General features: G+C 40.9%; 1 protein-coding gene across 2 annotated transcripts in view; it reads right to left on the reverse strand.

The window, feature by feature from the left end:
* Window positions 1–331: 331 nt before the first annotated feature.
* STARD3NL (STARD3 N-terminal like) overlaps window positions 332–18,263 on the reverse strand; it is a 50,108-nt gene continuing 32,176 nt past the window's right edge. Inside the window, exons 3-9 of one of the 2 annotated variants that reach the window (XM_065884199.1) lie at window positions 16,486–16,563; window positions 13,699–13,776; window positions 11,498–11,551; window positions 11,266–11,383; window positions 8,507–8,602; window positions 2,041–2,116; window positions 332–824 (exon numbers count right to left, since the gene is read on the reverse strand). In XM_065884199.1, coding sequence (XP_065740271.1) covers window positions 2,058–2,116; window positions 8,507–8,602; window positions 11,266–11,383; window positions 11,498–11,551; window positions 13,699–13,776; window positions 16,486–16,563 — 483 coding nt within the window. In that variant the 3' untranslated portion in view covers window positions 332–824; window positions 2,041–2,057. Of the gene's footprint in view, window positions 825–2,040; window positions 2,117–8,506; window positions 8,603–11,265; window positions 11,384–11,497; window positions 11,552–13,698; window positions 13,777–16,485; window positions 16,564–18,263 lie in introns of those variants that run through there. The other variant, XM_065884200.1, reaches the window with a different exon arrangement.

An 18,263-nucleotide genomic window follows, 5' to 3' on the forward strand; every position in this document is an offset into this window, starting at 1 on the left:
TATTTCTTGAATGACACAATGGATAATGAAAGAAAACTGATAGACATGCTGCCTTCCCATGAAGCATTGCGTTGAATATTCCTGTTTAACAAAAATAGCTCACAATATAATTGAGCTCATTTTAATTCAAACTAGCTAAACACAAGGGAAAATGATTTCATAGAGTGGGTTCAAAGAAGAGTAATCAGACTATTTTACATCATACTTCTGAGAGAACGATTCAATTTCTGGGGACTTTTCACGTGTATTCACAATCCCTCATGTTCCCCTTTTGTAATTCCAACACTTTGGGCCAAATACATAATGCAAAACAGGAAAAATAAAACCGATCATTTTGATATGTTGGACTTTATTACCTTTTAAAATTGTACAAATACTGCATGTGCATGAGTTAAAAAAACACAAGGGAAATGCAGGGAGTTAAAAAAGAAAGACAGAAGAAATCCAAGACATGAAACAAAAAATTCCATTCTGCAAGTCAAAATAAAAAGATACTTTGCATACTAAAAAAGTGTTATTCCAATATATTAAGAAGTCTTTTGATCAGGAACACAGCACAAGACTTTCTGCAACTATTCTTTGACAGATCAGACTCAAGTCTCACTGAATACAGGATGGATCATGACATTATCTTACCAGCCACAGGCAGGTGACTAAATGTGTGTGGAGATGGTACCATGTCTGTGAGGTATTACAATCAATAAATCCTTTATTAGCCGTTCAGTAACGTCAGCAGTGGATGTCACCATTTCAACCTTCAAAAGGGAGACCCCCAGTTTCAGTGCTTTTTTCCCTCTGGTGACGTTCAGTGAAGGTTTTTCACACTTAGAAAAAAGAGAGAACACAGAAATATTTGAGATGCAGTGTAAAAAGGCAAAATGCTACATTTTGCTCTATGTATTTACAACAAAGTCTACACACTAAAGATAGGCTGTGTTATAGACACTTGAAAGACCATGCGTGAGGCCACCCAAGAATTTATTTTAAAGCATTTTAGAAAAGGACGTCCTTATTCACATGCTCATATTTTTGTCCTATGTCTGAAGACTGTTGTAGAAAAAGGGGCCGGAGCATGCTGGGTACCACTGATGCAGGGCGGGGCCTCCGTTTGCTGCGACTCTGGCCGCCTCTGGCTGCCTTTTATTTTTTTAAATAAAATTTTAAATTTTATTTCATTATTTTCTTAAGTTGAGATATAATTGACATATAACATTTTATTAGTTTAAGTTATACTACCTAATGATTCTATATTTGTATACATTGTGAAATCATCACAGCAAGTCTATTAACATCCTTCACTATACATAGTTACGGATTATTTTTTTTCCTGCGATGGGAACTTTTAAAATCTACTCTCTTTTCCCTTCTGTGATTAAATAATTAAGCAGGGTTGCTGCTTCTATAATTGCCTGTATGTTTATTTGCTCGTATTTCTGAGGTTGAAATGTTTCCTTTGATGATTTGAAGGGAATGAACAACGTGCCCTGACCTGGAGGTACATCGGGCCCGACTGCTGTGACTGGATCCCATGTGTCATCTCAGAAGCTCCAGAAATGTCCATCCGGTGCGGGACCAGAGGAGATCCTGGTACCACACGGAACGCCTGAGTCCCGGCTCTGCCCCTGCCAGCTGTGCGACCTTGGACCAGTCACTCACCCTCAGTCTCACCCGCCTCCGTGTAAGTGGAGACAATGACAGTACCAGCCTCCCAGGACTGCTGCCCTCGCCGCCCTCAGAAGTTAGGGTTTGTAATTAAACAAAGTCTGACACGGAGACATTCTGGCTACATAAACAAAAAGGAACTAAGTCGTCCTTATTTAGAAATTTGGGACTCTGAGGTATTTCTCATCCTTCGCAAATTCATACCTAGAAAAGGTTAAGAGATTTTACATCATAAAATGTGCCTGACAGATTCATGTACTTAGTACATGTATGATGTATAATCACACACATAATCTTTGAATTTTACTTTGAATCTACTCAAAGAAAGGCTCCGTATTTAACCACTTCATTATTACAGTTTCCTTTTCGAAGACTTACTTTGTTAAAAGTCTTACTCATAGTTCTAAAAGTGGTTTTTCACTGTCCTGCTTTTCTTCAGCTTCATTTTCCGATCCTAGATGGTAGGGAAGGGGAAGGAGAAAAAGTACCGCATTCGATTACAGTAACAAATGATTTCTTGAAAATTATAATCTACGAGCATAAAATTTTAAATGAGGGATACATGTGTTTAAGCCACAGGAGATTCAAGTTAACAAAACTGTAAAATAGTTTTACTTTATATCTTGTAGGAGGAAAACCTTTCAAATAGGACCTATCGCAAGCACCTATCTGTCAAAATGGATTTCACGTATGTCCTAAAAATATTCATATGGACCAAGAACTATTAGGCACTGCTCCCCCTCTTGTGCTTCTTTGCTGAAAAGCTTACCTGTTTTTCTAGTGCAAGTATCTTTGGGTATTAATAATTTAATCTACGTATTTTGAAAAATAGCTGTATTCAGTGAGTGAGAGAGCAGTGAGGGATTCCAATGTACAGGCAAAGCTGATGTCACCACTGTGCGCTGTTGCCAGCGACCACGATTACAACCATTCTGGGTCAATGTTGCGTGAGCCTTCTATTATTCTTGAATGTGACCCAGTCATTCCACTCTGGGATGATATCCTTAGGATATCTCCCTGAGGAAATAACATTTTTTTTCCACCATTATGAAGACTTTTCCTCTAAAAATGAGAAGAAAAATCTAATGTCTGAGAGTAGAAGAAAAGTTAAGTAATTATTATATTTCCATGAAATATCTTCCATCCACTTAAAAACTGTGTTTATACAGTATATAACAACATGGGAAATGCATACGCTATAAAGTAAAAGCAAATATGTAATGAGAAATATAGTGTATGATCATTTTGATAAAAAATTTAAAAACTTGATATACTTGTACAAATCAGTAAGACTAGAAATAAATGACCAGGTGACTTATGTACATTTCTGGATATTCCAAAATTTCTACAATAAACTTAAAGTGACTTTATAATTTTTAAAACAGGGTATAAATAACACAGACAGTACGGCCAACAATTATGTAAATTACACAAAAGTAGAAGGAAACAAACTGAACTGTCAATACTAATGCGCTGAATAGTTTGAAGGAGCGTCATCTTTCATTTTTGTTCTTTTCACACATTTTTAAAACAATTACGCATTCCTATCATAATCAGGGAAGGGAACTAAAGAGAGTGGTGAGGAGACCAAGGGAACAGGTTAGGACGTTACCTACTCACCTGCAAAAGCAGCCAGCCTCACTGTTGCTTTACTCTTAGCAGATAATACACTTCAAAAAGGGCACTTCCACCGGAGGGAAAGTGGGGGGAGAGGGATGAATTGGGAGATTGGGATGGACATCTAAACTACTACTATATATAAAATAGATAACTAATAAGGACCTACTGTATAGCACAGGGAACTCTACTCAATACTCTGTAATGACCTATATGGGAAAAGAATCTAAAAAAAGAGTGGATATATGTATATGCATAACTGATTCACTTTGTTGTACACCTGAAACTAACACAACATTGTAAATCAACTATACCCCAATAAAAAGTTTTTTAAAAGGGCACTTTTTTCTTCAAGAACGTCTGCCTGGATTATAGCCAAGAACAAATCTGGTACAGAAGAATGAATGCCTGAGAATCTTAAGAAAAGTTTTGAGTCCCACACCTCAACCTCATAAATGTCATGTCGTTCAGGCTAAGTTTGTGGTAAAACAAATACATAAAGATATAATGGTTGGGAGGCTTCACTTCCCAGCTTATTAAACTGCTGGAAATCTTAGAGACACTGGAGCGGTTTAACTGCCATGTCACTTTGAAAGGAGTCTAAGGAAAGTGGTCATACCGAGCCTTCCTGTTTCCGGGCTCACTTTCCACCTGTCAGGGTAATGGCACTCAAGCCACAATTTGCGAGTCCTAAATAAAGCCAAACTTTAAATTAAAACATAATAATGCACATGCTTTCCGTAATTTAAAAGTGAATGCTAGCAAGGTGTTCTGGCTATTGTCGAATAAGGAGTTCAACAAATCTTCTCCTTGAAAATCGACTCTAAAACCGGACTAGATGAACCAGACAGCAAGTTCAGTGTTGGGGAAATGACCAAAGGCTTACAACTATGTGAGAAGTGCTTGAAAAATTGCAGAATTGCGGGAACAACCATGTTGCTCTTTCCTTTAGCTGCCCCCATTCTTCCCCCACCTCCCATCACCCAGCTCCAGAGTATGACAGGCCGTGAGGACTGCCGGCAAACTTACACGGTTGAAGGAGCTCATTTAATCTGCGGTGAGAAGTGATGCAATGGTGAAATGACGGACTTGGTGGTATGTGAGCACAGGGGCCAGAGCCTCTGCTGGTTTGAGGTGATGGTCATGGCTGCAGCACGCGTATGTTTGGCTGAAGCTGTGGCATACACAACGGAAACCCAAGAGAACCCACGCTACAGCCTAAAAACCACGAGGCTGTGAGCATCTGCAGAGGAGGTGTGAAAATGTTCAGCAAAAGAAGACTCAGAAAGCTGAAAAAGCTTTTTGAAGAAGACTCAAAAAGACCTGAAATTTGAATGTGCTATCCAATACATACAAATATCCATTTGGCCGAGGATGAAAGTCTTAATCAAGGTGACTGACCACAAAGGCTGTCTAATCATTGGCTACCACTAAGCTATGTAGACACAGGGGTGACCCCTAGGAAGCCAGGCTTAAAAAGAAAAGAATTAAAAACAACAACAACTGAAAAGACACAGCCACACACCGTAGGGGACATAATTTCACAGACTTAGCCCACACCAGCATGCATGTTGTCAAATTCAAATTTCAATGCCTTACTCAGCCATAAAAAGGAACGAAATTGGCTCATTTGTAGAGACGTGGATGCATCTAGAGACTGTCATACAGAGTGAAGTAAGTCAGAAAGAGAAAAACAAATATCGTATATTAACGCATACATGTGGAACCTAGAAAAATGGTACAGATGAACCGGTTTGCAGGGCAGAAATTGAGACACAGAGGTAGAGAACAAACGTATGGGCACCAAGGGGGGAAAGCGGCGGGGGGTGGTGGTGGTGGTGTGATGAATTTGGGAGATTGGGATTGACATGTATACACTGATGTGTATCAAATTGATGACTAATAAGGACCTGCTGCTGTACAAAAAAATAAATAAAGTTAAATTAAAAAAAAAAGAAAAGATGTTTCAAAAACTCCAGAAAACTCATCTAACATACAAAAATGGCCCATAATTTACAAAGGTAAACTAGTATTTAAATGTTAAATTCCATTTTATTTTAATGACTTTTATTTATTTATTTTTTTAGACCTCAGGCAGTTTATTTTACTAACTAGTTTTTTTTCAAATGTACTAATAAAACTACATTTTGCAGTGTATATATATATACACGTTTAACACAAATAGACTTATAGTGTATATACTCTTCTGCAAGTTGACTTTTTTTACTTAATATATAGTGGACATCTTTTCATATTAGTTTATAAACCTCAGCCTCCTTTTAACAGCCTCATAGGATTTACGATAAGGATGTACCATAAGTTATTTAAATGTTTTGCCTCTTTTAGGTGTTCCCAGGCTTGGGTTTCATTTTGCTCTGCTTTACTTTATAAACAATACTGCACTGAACATCCTTGCCCACAGATCCTTGTGCGGTGTGGCCACATCCATTTTAGAAGGCACACACACACACAAAAATTTCAATGCCTTCATCTAGATTTGTTTAGCACAGATGATAGTATGCAATGAGCTATTCTTCATTTTAAGTCAGTCTTTCAATGATTCAAGAGGTGACAAATTACCTTTTCTCCAGCATCACAACTGGTTCATTTAAATTGTCTGAGCACAGAACAACCTCAACCCAATCATCCAACAAAGGACTCTGCTCCCTCATTCTTTCCATTTAATACACAGGCAAACAGGATATGGCTAAACCAACAATCAAATCTGTAAAACAAACCACCTTTATATTCTTTAAAAGTACATCCACTAAAATGTGCTAATTTTCCAAAGCTCTGTGATTCTAAAATTCAAGCCATTCCTTTACAAGGAAAAATGCTAACATTTAAATTTCTGGTGGCTCCAATTTCTTTCTTTCTCTCTTCATTCATTCCTTCAACAGTTCTAAGTTTACTTTGTGCCAGGCACTATATTAGGTGCTAGAGAAAGACAAGAAAAGGCAAGGCAGGCCTCAGACACCCTCTTATTGATAGGGACCAATTAGCACTGTTTAAGGGCAAAAAGCTTATAACTTCTGCTGCTAGAAGACTATTTAATATTTGTCTGCTGACCTCATAAGAAAGCTTTATTTTAAAATAAAATCTTCTTTTCTAGGCACATTAATTCCAATAATAGTTTTCAATCTTAATTCTTTCCTGAATTGAACATTCAGACAATGAAAATATAATACAACAAAGTAAGTCACTTTGAACACTCCTTTGCCCACTACTAATCTGGGCTTTGTCTTATACAATGCAGCCACCCAGTGGAACGCTGACAGGGGTGTTTTTGTTTAGCTTCATAATTCAATGAAATGGTAATGCTTCCAACTGCCACTAGGTGGTGGTAAAAGTCAAAGAAGGAAGCCAATGGCTTGCTGGATGAAAAATGCCTGAGGTATTCCTCCCATTTTTATCCTGTTGTTCTGAACTTCTAATTAAAAAAATACACTGGGGCTGAGAAATTTTATTAGTCTTAGAAAAAAAGTTATACAAAAGCATGAACTGTAATGCAAACTTTTTTTTTGAAAGAATGAGTGCTGTAACATACAAAAATCTCAAGGAAATCATCCTTATAATGAGGTAATGAAAGTTTAATACGCTAGTTTCTGCTGGCTGAGAAATAGCTTTTCTGCTAATTCATATCTTTATTTCATCTAACTCTATGATTTTGTGTTTTATATTGCTTTTAAATCTAACACCAACAGTCCAGAATATCAAGTTACTTCGAGTTTCCCTAATATCCTATGTCCCATTGTTGTGCCTTTGATATTCACGTGGCTCTTTCTGCCTGGAGTCTGTTTTTACTCTAGTGTGTGTGTGTGTGTGTGTGTGTGTGTGTGTGTGTGTGTGTGTGTTTAAAATATTTACTAAATGTAATGTGGGGAAGAAAACAACATAGTCTCTAACCCAAGTTTATATCCCAGTAATAGAAACAGGCCAAGTCACTGCCAAAGACAGTGCAGTCAACCCAGGATGACAGGGTTGTGGGAGAGATCTTACAGAACCGAGACAAAAGACCCTCTACCTAGGACTGCTGGGAGCCAGGGGGAGGGTGGGAGTGGGGAGAAGGCTTCTGCGCGTGTGAGTGGAAACTAGGACTGCAGAGGGTAATGTCAAGGATAGAACAAGCAAGATGGCTTGAGGGTTTTAGTGTATTTTCAGAAAGCTAAGAACAGCGCACAAGGAGCATGAGAAGAGAGCTTGGATCACTGGGTAAGGGTGGACACAGAGGTGCTTTCTGTCAGCCTAAGGATCCAATGACTTTTTTAATCCTTTGCGTCGCCGAAGGCTTTCAAGCAAGGAAATAACGTGATCAATTTTGCATATTCATTAATACTGAGAGGCTGTATATTAGCTATGATCAGGGACTCTAGCCCTGGAGCTGGGGTTCAAATCCTCCACCTTCTTACTCTTTGTGTGATGCTGGACAAACTACCTCACTTCTCTGTGTCTCAACTTGCTCATTTCTGAAACAGGGATAATGAGACTTTTACCTCACAGAGTGGTTATGAAGAACCTTTAGAACAATGCAATTGTTCTATTTAACATGGAATTCTAGTGGCTGGTTGGGAGAAGGCAACTGAGGAGGGGGCTGTTGCAGAAACTGAGATGAGAAATGCTGGGGACTTCCCTGGCGGTCTAGTGGTTAAGACTCCACGCTTCCAATGGAGGGGGCGCGAGTTCCAGCCCTGGTCAGGGAGCTAAGATCCTACATGCCGCGTGGCGCGGCCAAAAAAAAAGGAAATGAGAAATGCTGAACTGAGGCTACAGATATGATAAGTGTGAAATTTAAATGAAATCAAGGAGGCAGAAACAAAGAGGATCAAAACGGCGTGGTGAACGATGGGCCGGGAGCCACAGGTAAGGGGCAGAGTCCCCAGTGAGGCTCTGGTTTCTGACTTGGGCAACTGGCTAGGCAGTGCTGCTACTTTCAGTCATGGGGGATTGTGGAGGAAGGTCAGTTAGGGGATGACAGATAACAGAGCCTAGAGACCCTCCCCTCGGCCATACATCAGGTCTAAGGCCCTCTACCACATTTATTTTCACATCTCTGCATCTCATCATGGGTCGCACATCAAGACCACGTCTTAGTTATATTCACAATCTAAATGCCCGGTATGTTAAATGTTTGCTAAGCATATTGAGAAGTAGAGGGGATAGTGAGGGGGAGAGGGGGACCAAGTTCTGAATGATGGACAGAGACGCAAATGATAATCAAATTTTGTACCTGCTTCGGATTCAGGAGGAGAATAAAACTGACCATCAGAAAGACCACCAGGTATCAGTGCTGCCCTCTCCGAGGCATCCTGAACTATCAGGAGTCCTGGAAGAGAAGAAATTCAGATACTGGGAATGATGTCAGTGTTCTGGTAGCTTAGTGGCCAGGTTAATCACAATAAAATGGTGTTACTATTACATTTTTTAAAAAACTCTTAGCAGGAACGGTACTCTGAAAATCTTTCAACCAAAACCAAAGTGTTATTAATAAACTATGAACCAGTACAATAAGGACAGGTTTCAACTAGTTAAAAAAAAATCCTTCATGTTACTCATGGGATTCTTTGGCTCTGTATTTATAGCATCTTTCCCTTTGGAAATACCTACTTCCCTGTAGAAATCAACAGCATCAAAACCAAAGCACAAAGCCAAACAAAAAATCTGGTCACGCTTTACATCTGTGTCTGGTTAGAGAAATGGCAGACGTAAAGCATCAAAGCACTAGCCCATGATGAGAGAGGCCGTCGACAATGAGTTCTTCCAGCTGAAGCTGAGTTAGCACCGAGATAAAGCTAGAGGAAGCACCGGGCCAAACAGCAGGTGCCAGGTATGCATGTGATACATGCTACAGTGAACATAAATGCTGTTTTCAATTTTTTCATTAATTATATGTTCTGCTTTATTAGTTACTTTGAACTTGGTTTAATCACATAGGCATGCAAGCCTCAGTCACATTAACAGTTGATAATGCTTTCAAGAAAGTTGTTTGATGTTTATATACAACTTTTTATTTTTTATTTTTGGCTGTGCCATGCGGCAGGGGGATCTTAGTTCCCCAGCCAGGGATCGAACCTGTGCCCCCTGCAGTGGACACGCAGAGTGCTAGCCACCGGACCACCAGGGAAGTCCTCTATTTACAACTTTTTAAAAAGTGGCTTCCGTTAGCTTTATTTGTTCCCTTTTCACAACACGTTTTCATAAAGGAACAGAGGGCACAGAATAGAAGACGGATCTTGGTCGGATTAATGTGTTTTAAAATCTACACTTGAAATTATAATTCTTTTCTTCTAGATTTCTTCTTTGTATATGAGCTTTTGAAAAATAAAACCCCTTGCAAGGTTATCTTCCCTTCTGCTGTATCTTGAGGTTACAATCATGCTTAACTTTCTATAAGACACAAGGATTTTTTTTTTCCTATTAGGCAGGGCAAATCCAGCCAGATGACCGACAGAGCATAAAAATAGTGTGTCTTGAAACTGCCCGGGTCTCTGCATTGAACTTTGATTATATCACCTCTAAGAGGGCAGGTGGGATGTGCAGGCTTTCACTAAGGCCATCATGAAGAGGAGAATTCCAGCCCCATACTTCATCCTAAAGTTCAATCAATCATTTGGATTTCCCAGTGAATATTCAGTGATGCTCAAAGCCACACAGGGAGATTATAACAGCTTTGACAGGACTCATGACTACATAACGTCAGCTCTCACCCTGCTCCTCAGAACAGGACTGGAAAGCCTGAGATGGGTGAACATTTCCAGCTGGCTAACTCCCTCCTCTCCATCTCCATCAGCAACCCATAAAACCGTCCCCCTGTAGGCACTCAGCTGTTATTCACACTGTGGCCCATTCAAAGGCACCACCTGTGGGATGGACAGCAATGGGAGGCTCTGAAAAATTGAGGACTTCTATGTAGAATTGCTATCTCGGCACAAAATGCTTCGTGTCCTCCAGCTATTATCGACAGGGAGAAAGGTCAACCTGTCCGAGGAGAAGGAGCTGTTCGCTGTTGTTGCTGCTGGAATGTCTTTTCCACCAGTGTTCACACTTCCTTCCGGGGAAGCCTGGCCTAAGAGCTGGAGTGAGGAGCCACACCCTGTCCCTGTCTTTTCATCCAACCCTTCCCTCGATGTCTCCTACAGCCCTGCAGGGTGGAGACATGCGATCTGCCTAACTGCACCCAGAGCTGCATGCAAAGCCAGATCTCTGAACCCTCCTACACTGTTGGTGGGAATGTAAATTGTTCCAGCCGCTATGGAGAACAGTATGGAGTACACTTAAAAAACTAAAAATGAAGCTATCATATGATCCAGCAATTCCACTCCTGGGAAAACCATAATTCGAAAAGATACATACACCCCAATGTTCACTGCAGCACTATTTACAATAACCAGGATGTGGAATCAACCTAAATGTCCATGGACAGAGGAATGGATAAGGAAAATGTGGTACATATATACAATGGAATACTACTCAGCCATAAAAAAGAATGAAATAATGCCATTTGCAGCAACATGGATAGACATAGAGATTATCATATTAAGTGAAGTAAGTCAGACAAAGACCAATATCATGATACCACTTATATGTGGAATCTAAAAGTGATACAAATAAACTTATTTACAAAAGGGACACAGACTCACAGACTTAGAAAACGAACGTATAGTTACCAAAGGGGAAAGGTGGGGGGAGGGATAAATTAGGAGGTTGGAATTAACATAGACACACTACTATATATAAAACAGATAATCAACAAGGACCTACTGTACAGCCCAGGGAACTCTACTCAGTACCCTGTAATAACCTATCTGGAAAAGAATAGATATATGTATAACTAAATCACTTTGCTGTACAGCTGAAACTAACACAACACTGTAAATCAACTCTATTCCAATATAAATAAAAATTAAAACAAACAAACAAAGACAGACCTCTGCAGCCCCTCCTCCCAGCCTGGCCAGTCTCAGGAGGGGAATTTGGAGAGAAACTTACGGTTTTCTTCTTCTGCCTCTTGAGGTAACACCTTGAAATCCAGGAACCAAGTCTCGATCCAGGCAAGGATGAAGGAAATGATGGGCAGCACGTAGCCGAAAGCCCCTTGAGAGAAAAGCTGGAAGAACAGACGTGACCAGGAGAGAGAAACGCAGTTACCATGAGTTCACCCTGGAGAACGCAGCTGTGTCAGTACAGATGGTCATGGCACAGAAAAAGCGGAAAGCCATACCTTTGAGAGGATCACTTTTGCTAGTAAAAAGGCACTGGTCACTGCTGTCGTCAACTGAAAGACACATAATCCAGAAGCATTCAAATTCGATGTTTTACACTCTGAAGGCACCTTCCTCAAGCAAGAGACCCATCTGAGCCAGGAGCAGGTAATGCCTGAAAGGGTCTGTCTCACCCAGCTCCCTCCCATGTCACTCTATCCCCTAAACCAGACAGGGGCAAAGTGGGCTTCCACGTGGCACACGAGCCCTGACCGGCAGCTTGAGGTTTCCCTTCACCCACACGCTGTGTGTTGGGAAACTCTGTTTTGTCCACTAGAGGGTACAACATGCAAAGACGCTATCGGCATAGGAGAAAGGACCAGTGAAATAGAGGCAAGGCTCCTCCAGGGCTAGGGAAGCGCAGAGACAATCCCACAGCACCTGGTGTTTGTCTCTCCATCCTTCAACTAATATTTGTAGCAATATGAAACCTGACCAAAGTGAGTGCCAACGGCAGCCATGACTGACAAAACGGAGGTTGGAGGTTGGGGAACATCAGGCATCGTGCTTAGTGTTGACGAAGTTGCAGAGTTAGTTTTGTCAGCAAAACAAAACATACACACACACAGCAGACACACACACACACAACACGGGAGGGGAGGCATCTTACATTCTGATACTAATTAACTTTACAGGCTGACACTAAGTGCTCTTCAGGTACCAGCTGACTCCTTCCAGCTGCCTGGCCCCCTCTCTGTAAATGCTTTTTAAAACGAGAATCAAAAACAATAAAATGGGGCTTCCCTGGTGGCACAGTGGTTGAGGGTCCGCCTGCCGATGCAGGGGACACGGGTTCATGCCCTGGTCCGGGAAGATCCCACATGCCGCGGAGCGGCTGGGCCCGTGAGCCATGGCCGCTGAGCCTGCGCGTCCGGAGCCTGTGCTCCGCAACGGGAGATGCCACAGCAGTGAGAGGCCCGCGTACCGCAAAAAAAAAAAAAAAAAAAAAAAAACCAACAATAAAATGGATGTGCTAAATCCGACCTGTCCCTTTGATCATTTCAAAGAAAAGGTTGAAGAAACTCTCTTAAAACTCTCATTGCACGTCAACCACTTTCCTGAAACAAACACTGAGACAGATGGTCTGACAAATACCAGTGCACATCATGGAGACTGGAATAGAACGGCCCAAATTGGGGCTGCTGCAGACGGTGGGTAAGGGATAACCATCACAGCCGTTTGGTATCGGCAACAGCGTACACAATAAAGGGAGTCAAGTCCGGCTGAAACTGTCAGCCCTCATCCATGACCCGTGAGCTTGGGACTCAACAGATGGTCTGACAGCAGCCCTGGGATTCCGTGGATGCTCAGAAGAGATGGCCCAGGCAGACACGGCCCCTGGGGGACTCCCCGTTAGGACAGCGCACAACCCCGTGCCCAGCTGGACAAGCCCATGCCGGTCCCACACAGACTGAGGTCTCACCTTCCAGAAGCAGGACGGCAGGTTGGTCCTGCCCATGTCTCTCCAGTCTGAGGACTTCAACACCCCCCATATACCTGCCTCGTTAGAGCTCTCAACAAAGTGACTGTTTAGAAGTCCATGGAAACAGGGAAAATAATTCAGGCAGAACTGCTGGTAATTCTTCTCTCAATCAATAAATATTTATTGAGGGTGAAGAGCTTGTGCCAAAGCTCTGGGCTGAAGGCCAGGAAACAGAGGTGAGTTAAAAACTGCCACTGTCTTCAAGAAGCCCGAAGGCAACCATAAAAAGGGAGCTTTCCCCTTTAAGACTGGAGCGAGGGGGATAACACAGCAAGGAAGGCAGTGATCAAAATAAGCTGAGAGCAAGTCGTGAAAAATCACCAAGCAGTTTCAACCTGAGAGGAAACTGTGCAAATCGCTTCGTGACAGAGGGACGGAACTCATCTCTCGTTTGCATAATGACGTAGAGGGTGGGCTGATGCTTGGACCACAATCACGGGTCGGGCCCTAGATTCCTCACTTGTCTCAGTCTCCATAGCGACAAGGCTAGTTACTCATTACGTTTGGAAAGAAGCCCCGGAGAATGAAACCTACTGAGGTGTGGAGGACGGGGACTCAGGAAAAGCAAGTGGAATTCAACCCAGATGGAATCCACATCTGCCCCCGGCTCAGCCCTCTTGTGAGCAGGCCCCAGCCACCAAAATCGGAGGGGAGGGACCACTCACCAGGCGTACTCACCGCTATGGCCCACCAATGGCGCAGTCTGCACACGGCATATGCAAGTATTAACACTTTAAATCGAAAAACTGCCAAAAGCTGTATTAAAAAGAAAAGACAAGATAAGTTTTAAGGAATATACACAAAGGTAAAGTCACTGGGTTTCAGGAAGAACCCACCAAAGTGTCTTCATTATTCTGATTTAGCTGAAAACTGTCACAGATGGGTACTGGTCTACAGACCAGCGTTTGGGATCCTCTGCTCTAGGATTTATGGAACACTGCCCAAAGAGGGATTCAAATTAACTTCCCATTATCAACAAAAGAATATATAGTTAGATGTTTATTTTTCCTGTCTATCTGAGTCCATATATATATATTCTGAAATCCTTTTAAGGTTGGAGAAAATGCTTTGAAAGTTTCCACTCCAGTACCTTTTCACTCCAAGTACAAATACTGACTTTTTGGAAGATACCAGATTCTTAGTGATGTCCACTGCAAAGCTGTGAGTGACTGGGGTGTTGGGAGAGTTCTGCTATCCCAGGACCTGCCCTCTGATTTTTCAGGGTGGTTCAGGGACTTTTGTGAAAACTTTCATGTGCATTATTATCCCATGTAATCCCCCAGCCCAGCAATCCCGTGAGTCAACTGTCATTAAGATGGACAGAAAAATTGTCCAAGGCCACATAACTCTTAGTGAGGAAGCCATGATTTGAACCCTGGTAGCTTGACTCCAAAGACCAGGCGCTTATCCACTATGCCTTAGCTGTCTCAGTAATTCTACTAAGGAATAAACACGGAATAAAACTTTCCTAATTTTACTTGGAAAACATACTTATTCTGAGTAGGGAGAAGTCAGGTGGCTCTGGAGCAATGCCTTAGGGTAGGGGGTCTGCCCAAAGTTCCTCACTAATCACAACTGCCGAAAGGCTGGAGGCCGACAACTTCTTTGCTGCCACTGGCTGGGTGACCTCACTGAAGATCCTTTCACGTAAATGAACTTTGCAGTTGTTTTTGTTTTAATTTCCTCCTTTCATCAAAAACGTGTTTTCTAATAATCTGCTAACCATTTAGTTTCTCTATGTATCCTACCCCTATCTCTGCATTCTGGACTTGGCAAAAGTATAAATCTTTATTCCTCTATCTCAAAGTCTCCCAGATCCCAAGGTTTCCTGGAGGCTGTGTCCATTTCCAGGGCCAGGCATGACAGTCTTTCCAAGCTGAGCCAATAGGTCCCACCTATTTGTCCAATATCATTAACTCCCTAAGCAGAGTTCAGACAATCCTTGGAGATCTGGCCAGTGGATTAACTTGGCTTCCCGGTAAGTCCTGGCTCAGACTATGTTAAGATAAATTCAACAGGGGAAATAAAAGGAAAAAGAGAAGTTCATTTTGTTATTCCATGTCAATAGTTTTACAGGAAAAAATTATCAAGAGATTTGGGATCTCACATGCTCTGCCACCAAGTACAGTGACCTGGGGTAGGTCAAGACACTGAACCATGAGACTCAATTTCTTCATCTGGAAAAGGAGATTAAATTATATCAGTGGTTTTCCAAATATTCTGTAGCAGCCAAACACTTTTTCAAAACAATCTTATTGGAACCCTAACATACCGTACAGATAAAAATGGAATTACTCAGATTGCAAGGGGGTGATGACATGAACCCTGATCTCTATTTACTGGGAACCCCATCTCTTTCCTCACACATACTTCTGCAGTGAGTGTGGGAAAAAGAAAATAAAACAAGACTTTTTAGAGTAGTATGAAAACCACTAGAAAATATAATCAGTAATACCCTTCATCCAAAACTAATGATGATAATAAACGTGATTGCAGGTGAGTCTCTGAGCTCCTAGGACGTACCTATCATTGGGCTTAAGTGTTTTCCAGGTAGTATTTCATTTACTTTTCAGAACGAAGATGATCTCATTTCACATATGAGGAAACTCAAGTTTAGACCTAATATATTCAAAGATATACAATGAGTGATAGTGTTGTGAATCAAACCCAGGTTTTTCTGACTTCAAGGGTCTTATCCGTTGTGCACACAGCTTCTAAAGATAGTGAGTAAAGTAGTTAAAATGAATTTAGGGGGGATTCTTTATGAATTTTAATTGCCTATATCGTGTCTAACACAATGTTAGAATCTGACTGACTTACACTATCACCTGTAAAGAGATACCGTGAGATGTATTAAACCCAACCAAAGTCACAGTGTGTCCTGGAAAGATACTGCCTCATCTACAGATAACTGCATCTATATAATTCTACAACTGACTAGTTTTGCCCAAGATTATCAATATATCACTTTTCTCAAAAACTCCTATTATGGAAAAATGAAACAGAATTATTTTTAAAAATATACACAGAAATCTATTTTAAGACAGAAAAGGAATGGCATTTTCATGTGTTATTACGTAAACAGGTGCATTTTCCTTTCAGTGATTAGGGTCTGTCAGTGGCTTCTATCTCAGCCATTTTAAAGAATAAAGGAAAATCAGAATGGCTTCTTCTGCTATGCTCCCGTATTTCTCATTAATCTTTTTTTTCCTTGAGATGACCAGGCAATTTCTTAGAAAGAGAGAGAGACAGAGACAGAGAGAGAGAGAGAGAGACAGAGAGAGAGAGAGAGAGAGAGAGAGAGAGAGAGCGAGCACTGGATGGTCCAAGAATAAGGAAAAAGGAAAGATAATGTTTAAAAGAGGAAAAAAGAATGGCATAGAATCTGAGATCTACTGACAGGAAATTTGCCTTTTGGTTAGTTTCATCATGTCCAAAATGAAACCTAGAACAGAGAATACTTACAAATATATCAAAATATGAAGAGTAGTAGTCATACTGCACCACCTCTTTTTCTAACGTGTTCTCAATACCTCCATTCACCTGGGAAGGAGAGGAAGAAGTAAAAATGAGGAGAGTTATGTGTGAAAATAATACAAGAGAACATACAAGTAAGGTTTTGCATACACTTTTCTGCCTTCTCCTAACCCAGAAATGTTAAAATATGGGAGAAAAGAACGCTCATAATTCGAATAGAAAAATGCTGAAGCGCATTTCCCACTTGAATTCTGAATTCATTTGTTCAACAAATATAAATATATAATGACGAACAATGCCGTTTTTTGTAGTTCATATTTTGGTAAACTGAAATGTTAAATGTGAAAACTAATTTTTTTTCTCTTGTAAGATAAAGTCTTCAATCACACAAACATATATTTTTATTATTTTTTAACATCTTTATTGGAGTATAATTGCTTTACAATGTTGTGTTAGTTGGTGCTGTATAACAAAGTGAATCAGTTATACATATACGTATGTTCCCATATCTCTTCCCTCTTGCGTCTCCCTCCCTCCCACCCTCCCTATCCCACACCTCTAGGTGGTCACAAAGCACCGAGCTGATCTCCCTGTGCTATGTGGCTGCTTCCCACTAGCTATCTATTTTACATTTGGTAGTGTATATATGTCCACGCCACTCTCACTTCGTCCCAGCTTACCCTTCCCCCTCCCCGTGTCCTCAAGTCCATTCTCTATGTCTGTGTCTTCACTCCTGTCCTGCCCCTAGGTTCTTCAGAACCATTTTTTTAAAAATTCCATATATATGCGTTAGCGTACGGTATTTGTTTTTCTCTTTCTGACTTATTTCATTCTGTATGACAGACTCTTGGTCCATCCACCTCATTACAAATAACTCAATTTCGTTTTTTATGGCTGAGTAATATTCCATTGTAGATACAAAACATATTTTTAAAGAAGAAAATTAACACTTATCCAGGGCTCCCCTCACTTTCTGACCACTGCACTATTTTAAGTCTTGGAAGGTAAAGTGGTCCCCTGATCTCTTAGCACATATCCATGACGACAGTTATCATGACTCAGAAGTGTAAAAAATCTCCTGGTTGATCCTATTTGCTCCTAGCACTTTAAAATTCTGCACTCTTATCAACTTATATGTATATATATATATATTTTAACTTGAACAGATAACAAAATAAGGACCAGGTCTCACATAGACCTATGTGAGAAAGTTATGGATGAAGAAAATTAAAGCTAATACGATAAATTTTCTGTCCTCTCCCAATTCTCCTATTAAGATGAATTTTAAATGATCAAGTTCAAAATTCTGCATATCGAACTACATAGAATACTAATCAAGGAAGGGAATGTATGAGTGGAAGCGAATGCAGCGTTCTAAGCAGACCCTCTATAAGGCGAGGGCCCGTGGATTAGCTGATAATAGGGAACATGATGTACAACAGTAAATTCAGGGTTCTGATCTGGAGCAGACATCGCTGGTCCTGGCAAACCAGTGCAGCTGGTTTGAGAAGGACAAATTAGAGGGCAATTAACCCAAGACCTGAGTAAAAGAAAAAAGGGGAAAAAAATCAATAAGGAATACCTTTGCAAGGTTTGCTAATTGGTCAAATTAGAATAAAAGTTGCCATAAGGAAAGGATTCTCTTGGCTTATATACCTTTTCAAGTACAGTTGACCCTTAAGCAACAGGGGTTTGCACTGCACGGGTCCGCTTACACATGGATATTTTGCAATAGTAAATACTACAGTACTACATGGTCCATGGCT

Source organism: Phocoena phocoena, chromosome 9 (genome assembly GCF_963924675.1).
Source record: "Phocoena phocoena chromosome 9, mPhoPho1.1, whole genome shotgun sequence".
Lineage (NCBI taxonomy): Eukaryota > Metazoa > Chordata > Mammalia > Artiodactyla > Phocoenidae > Phocoena > Phocoena phocoena.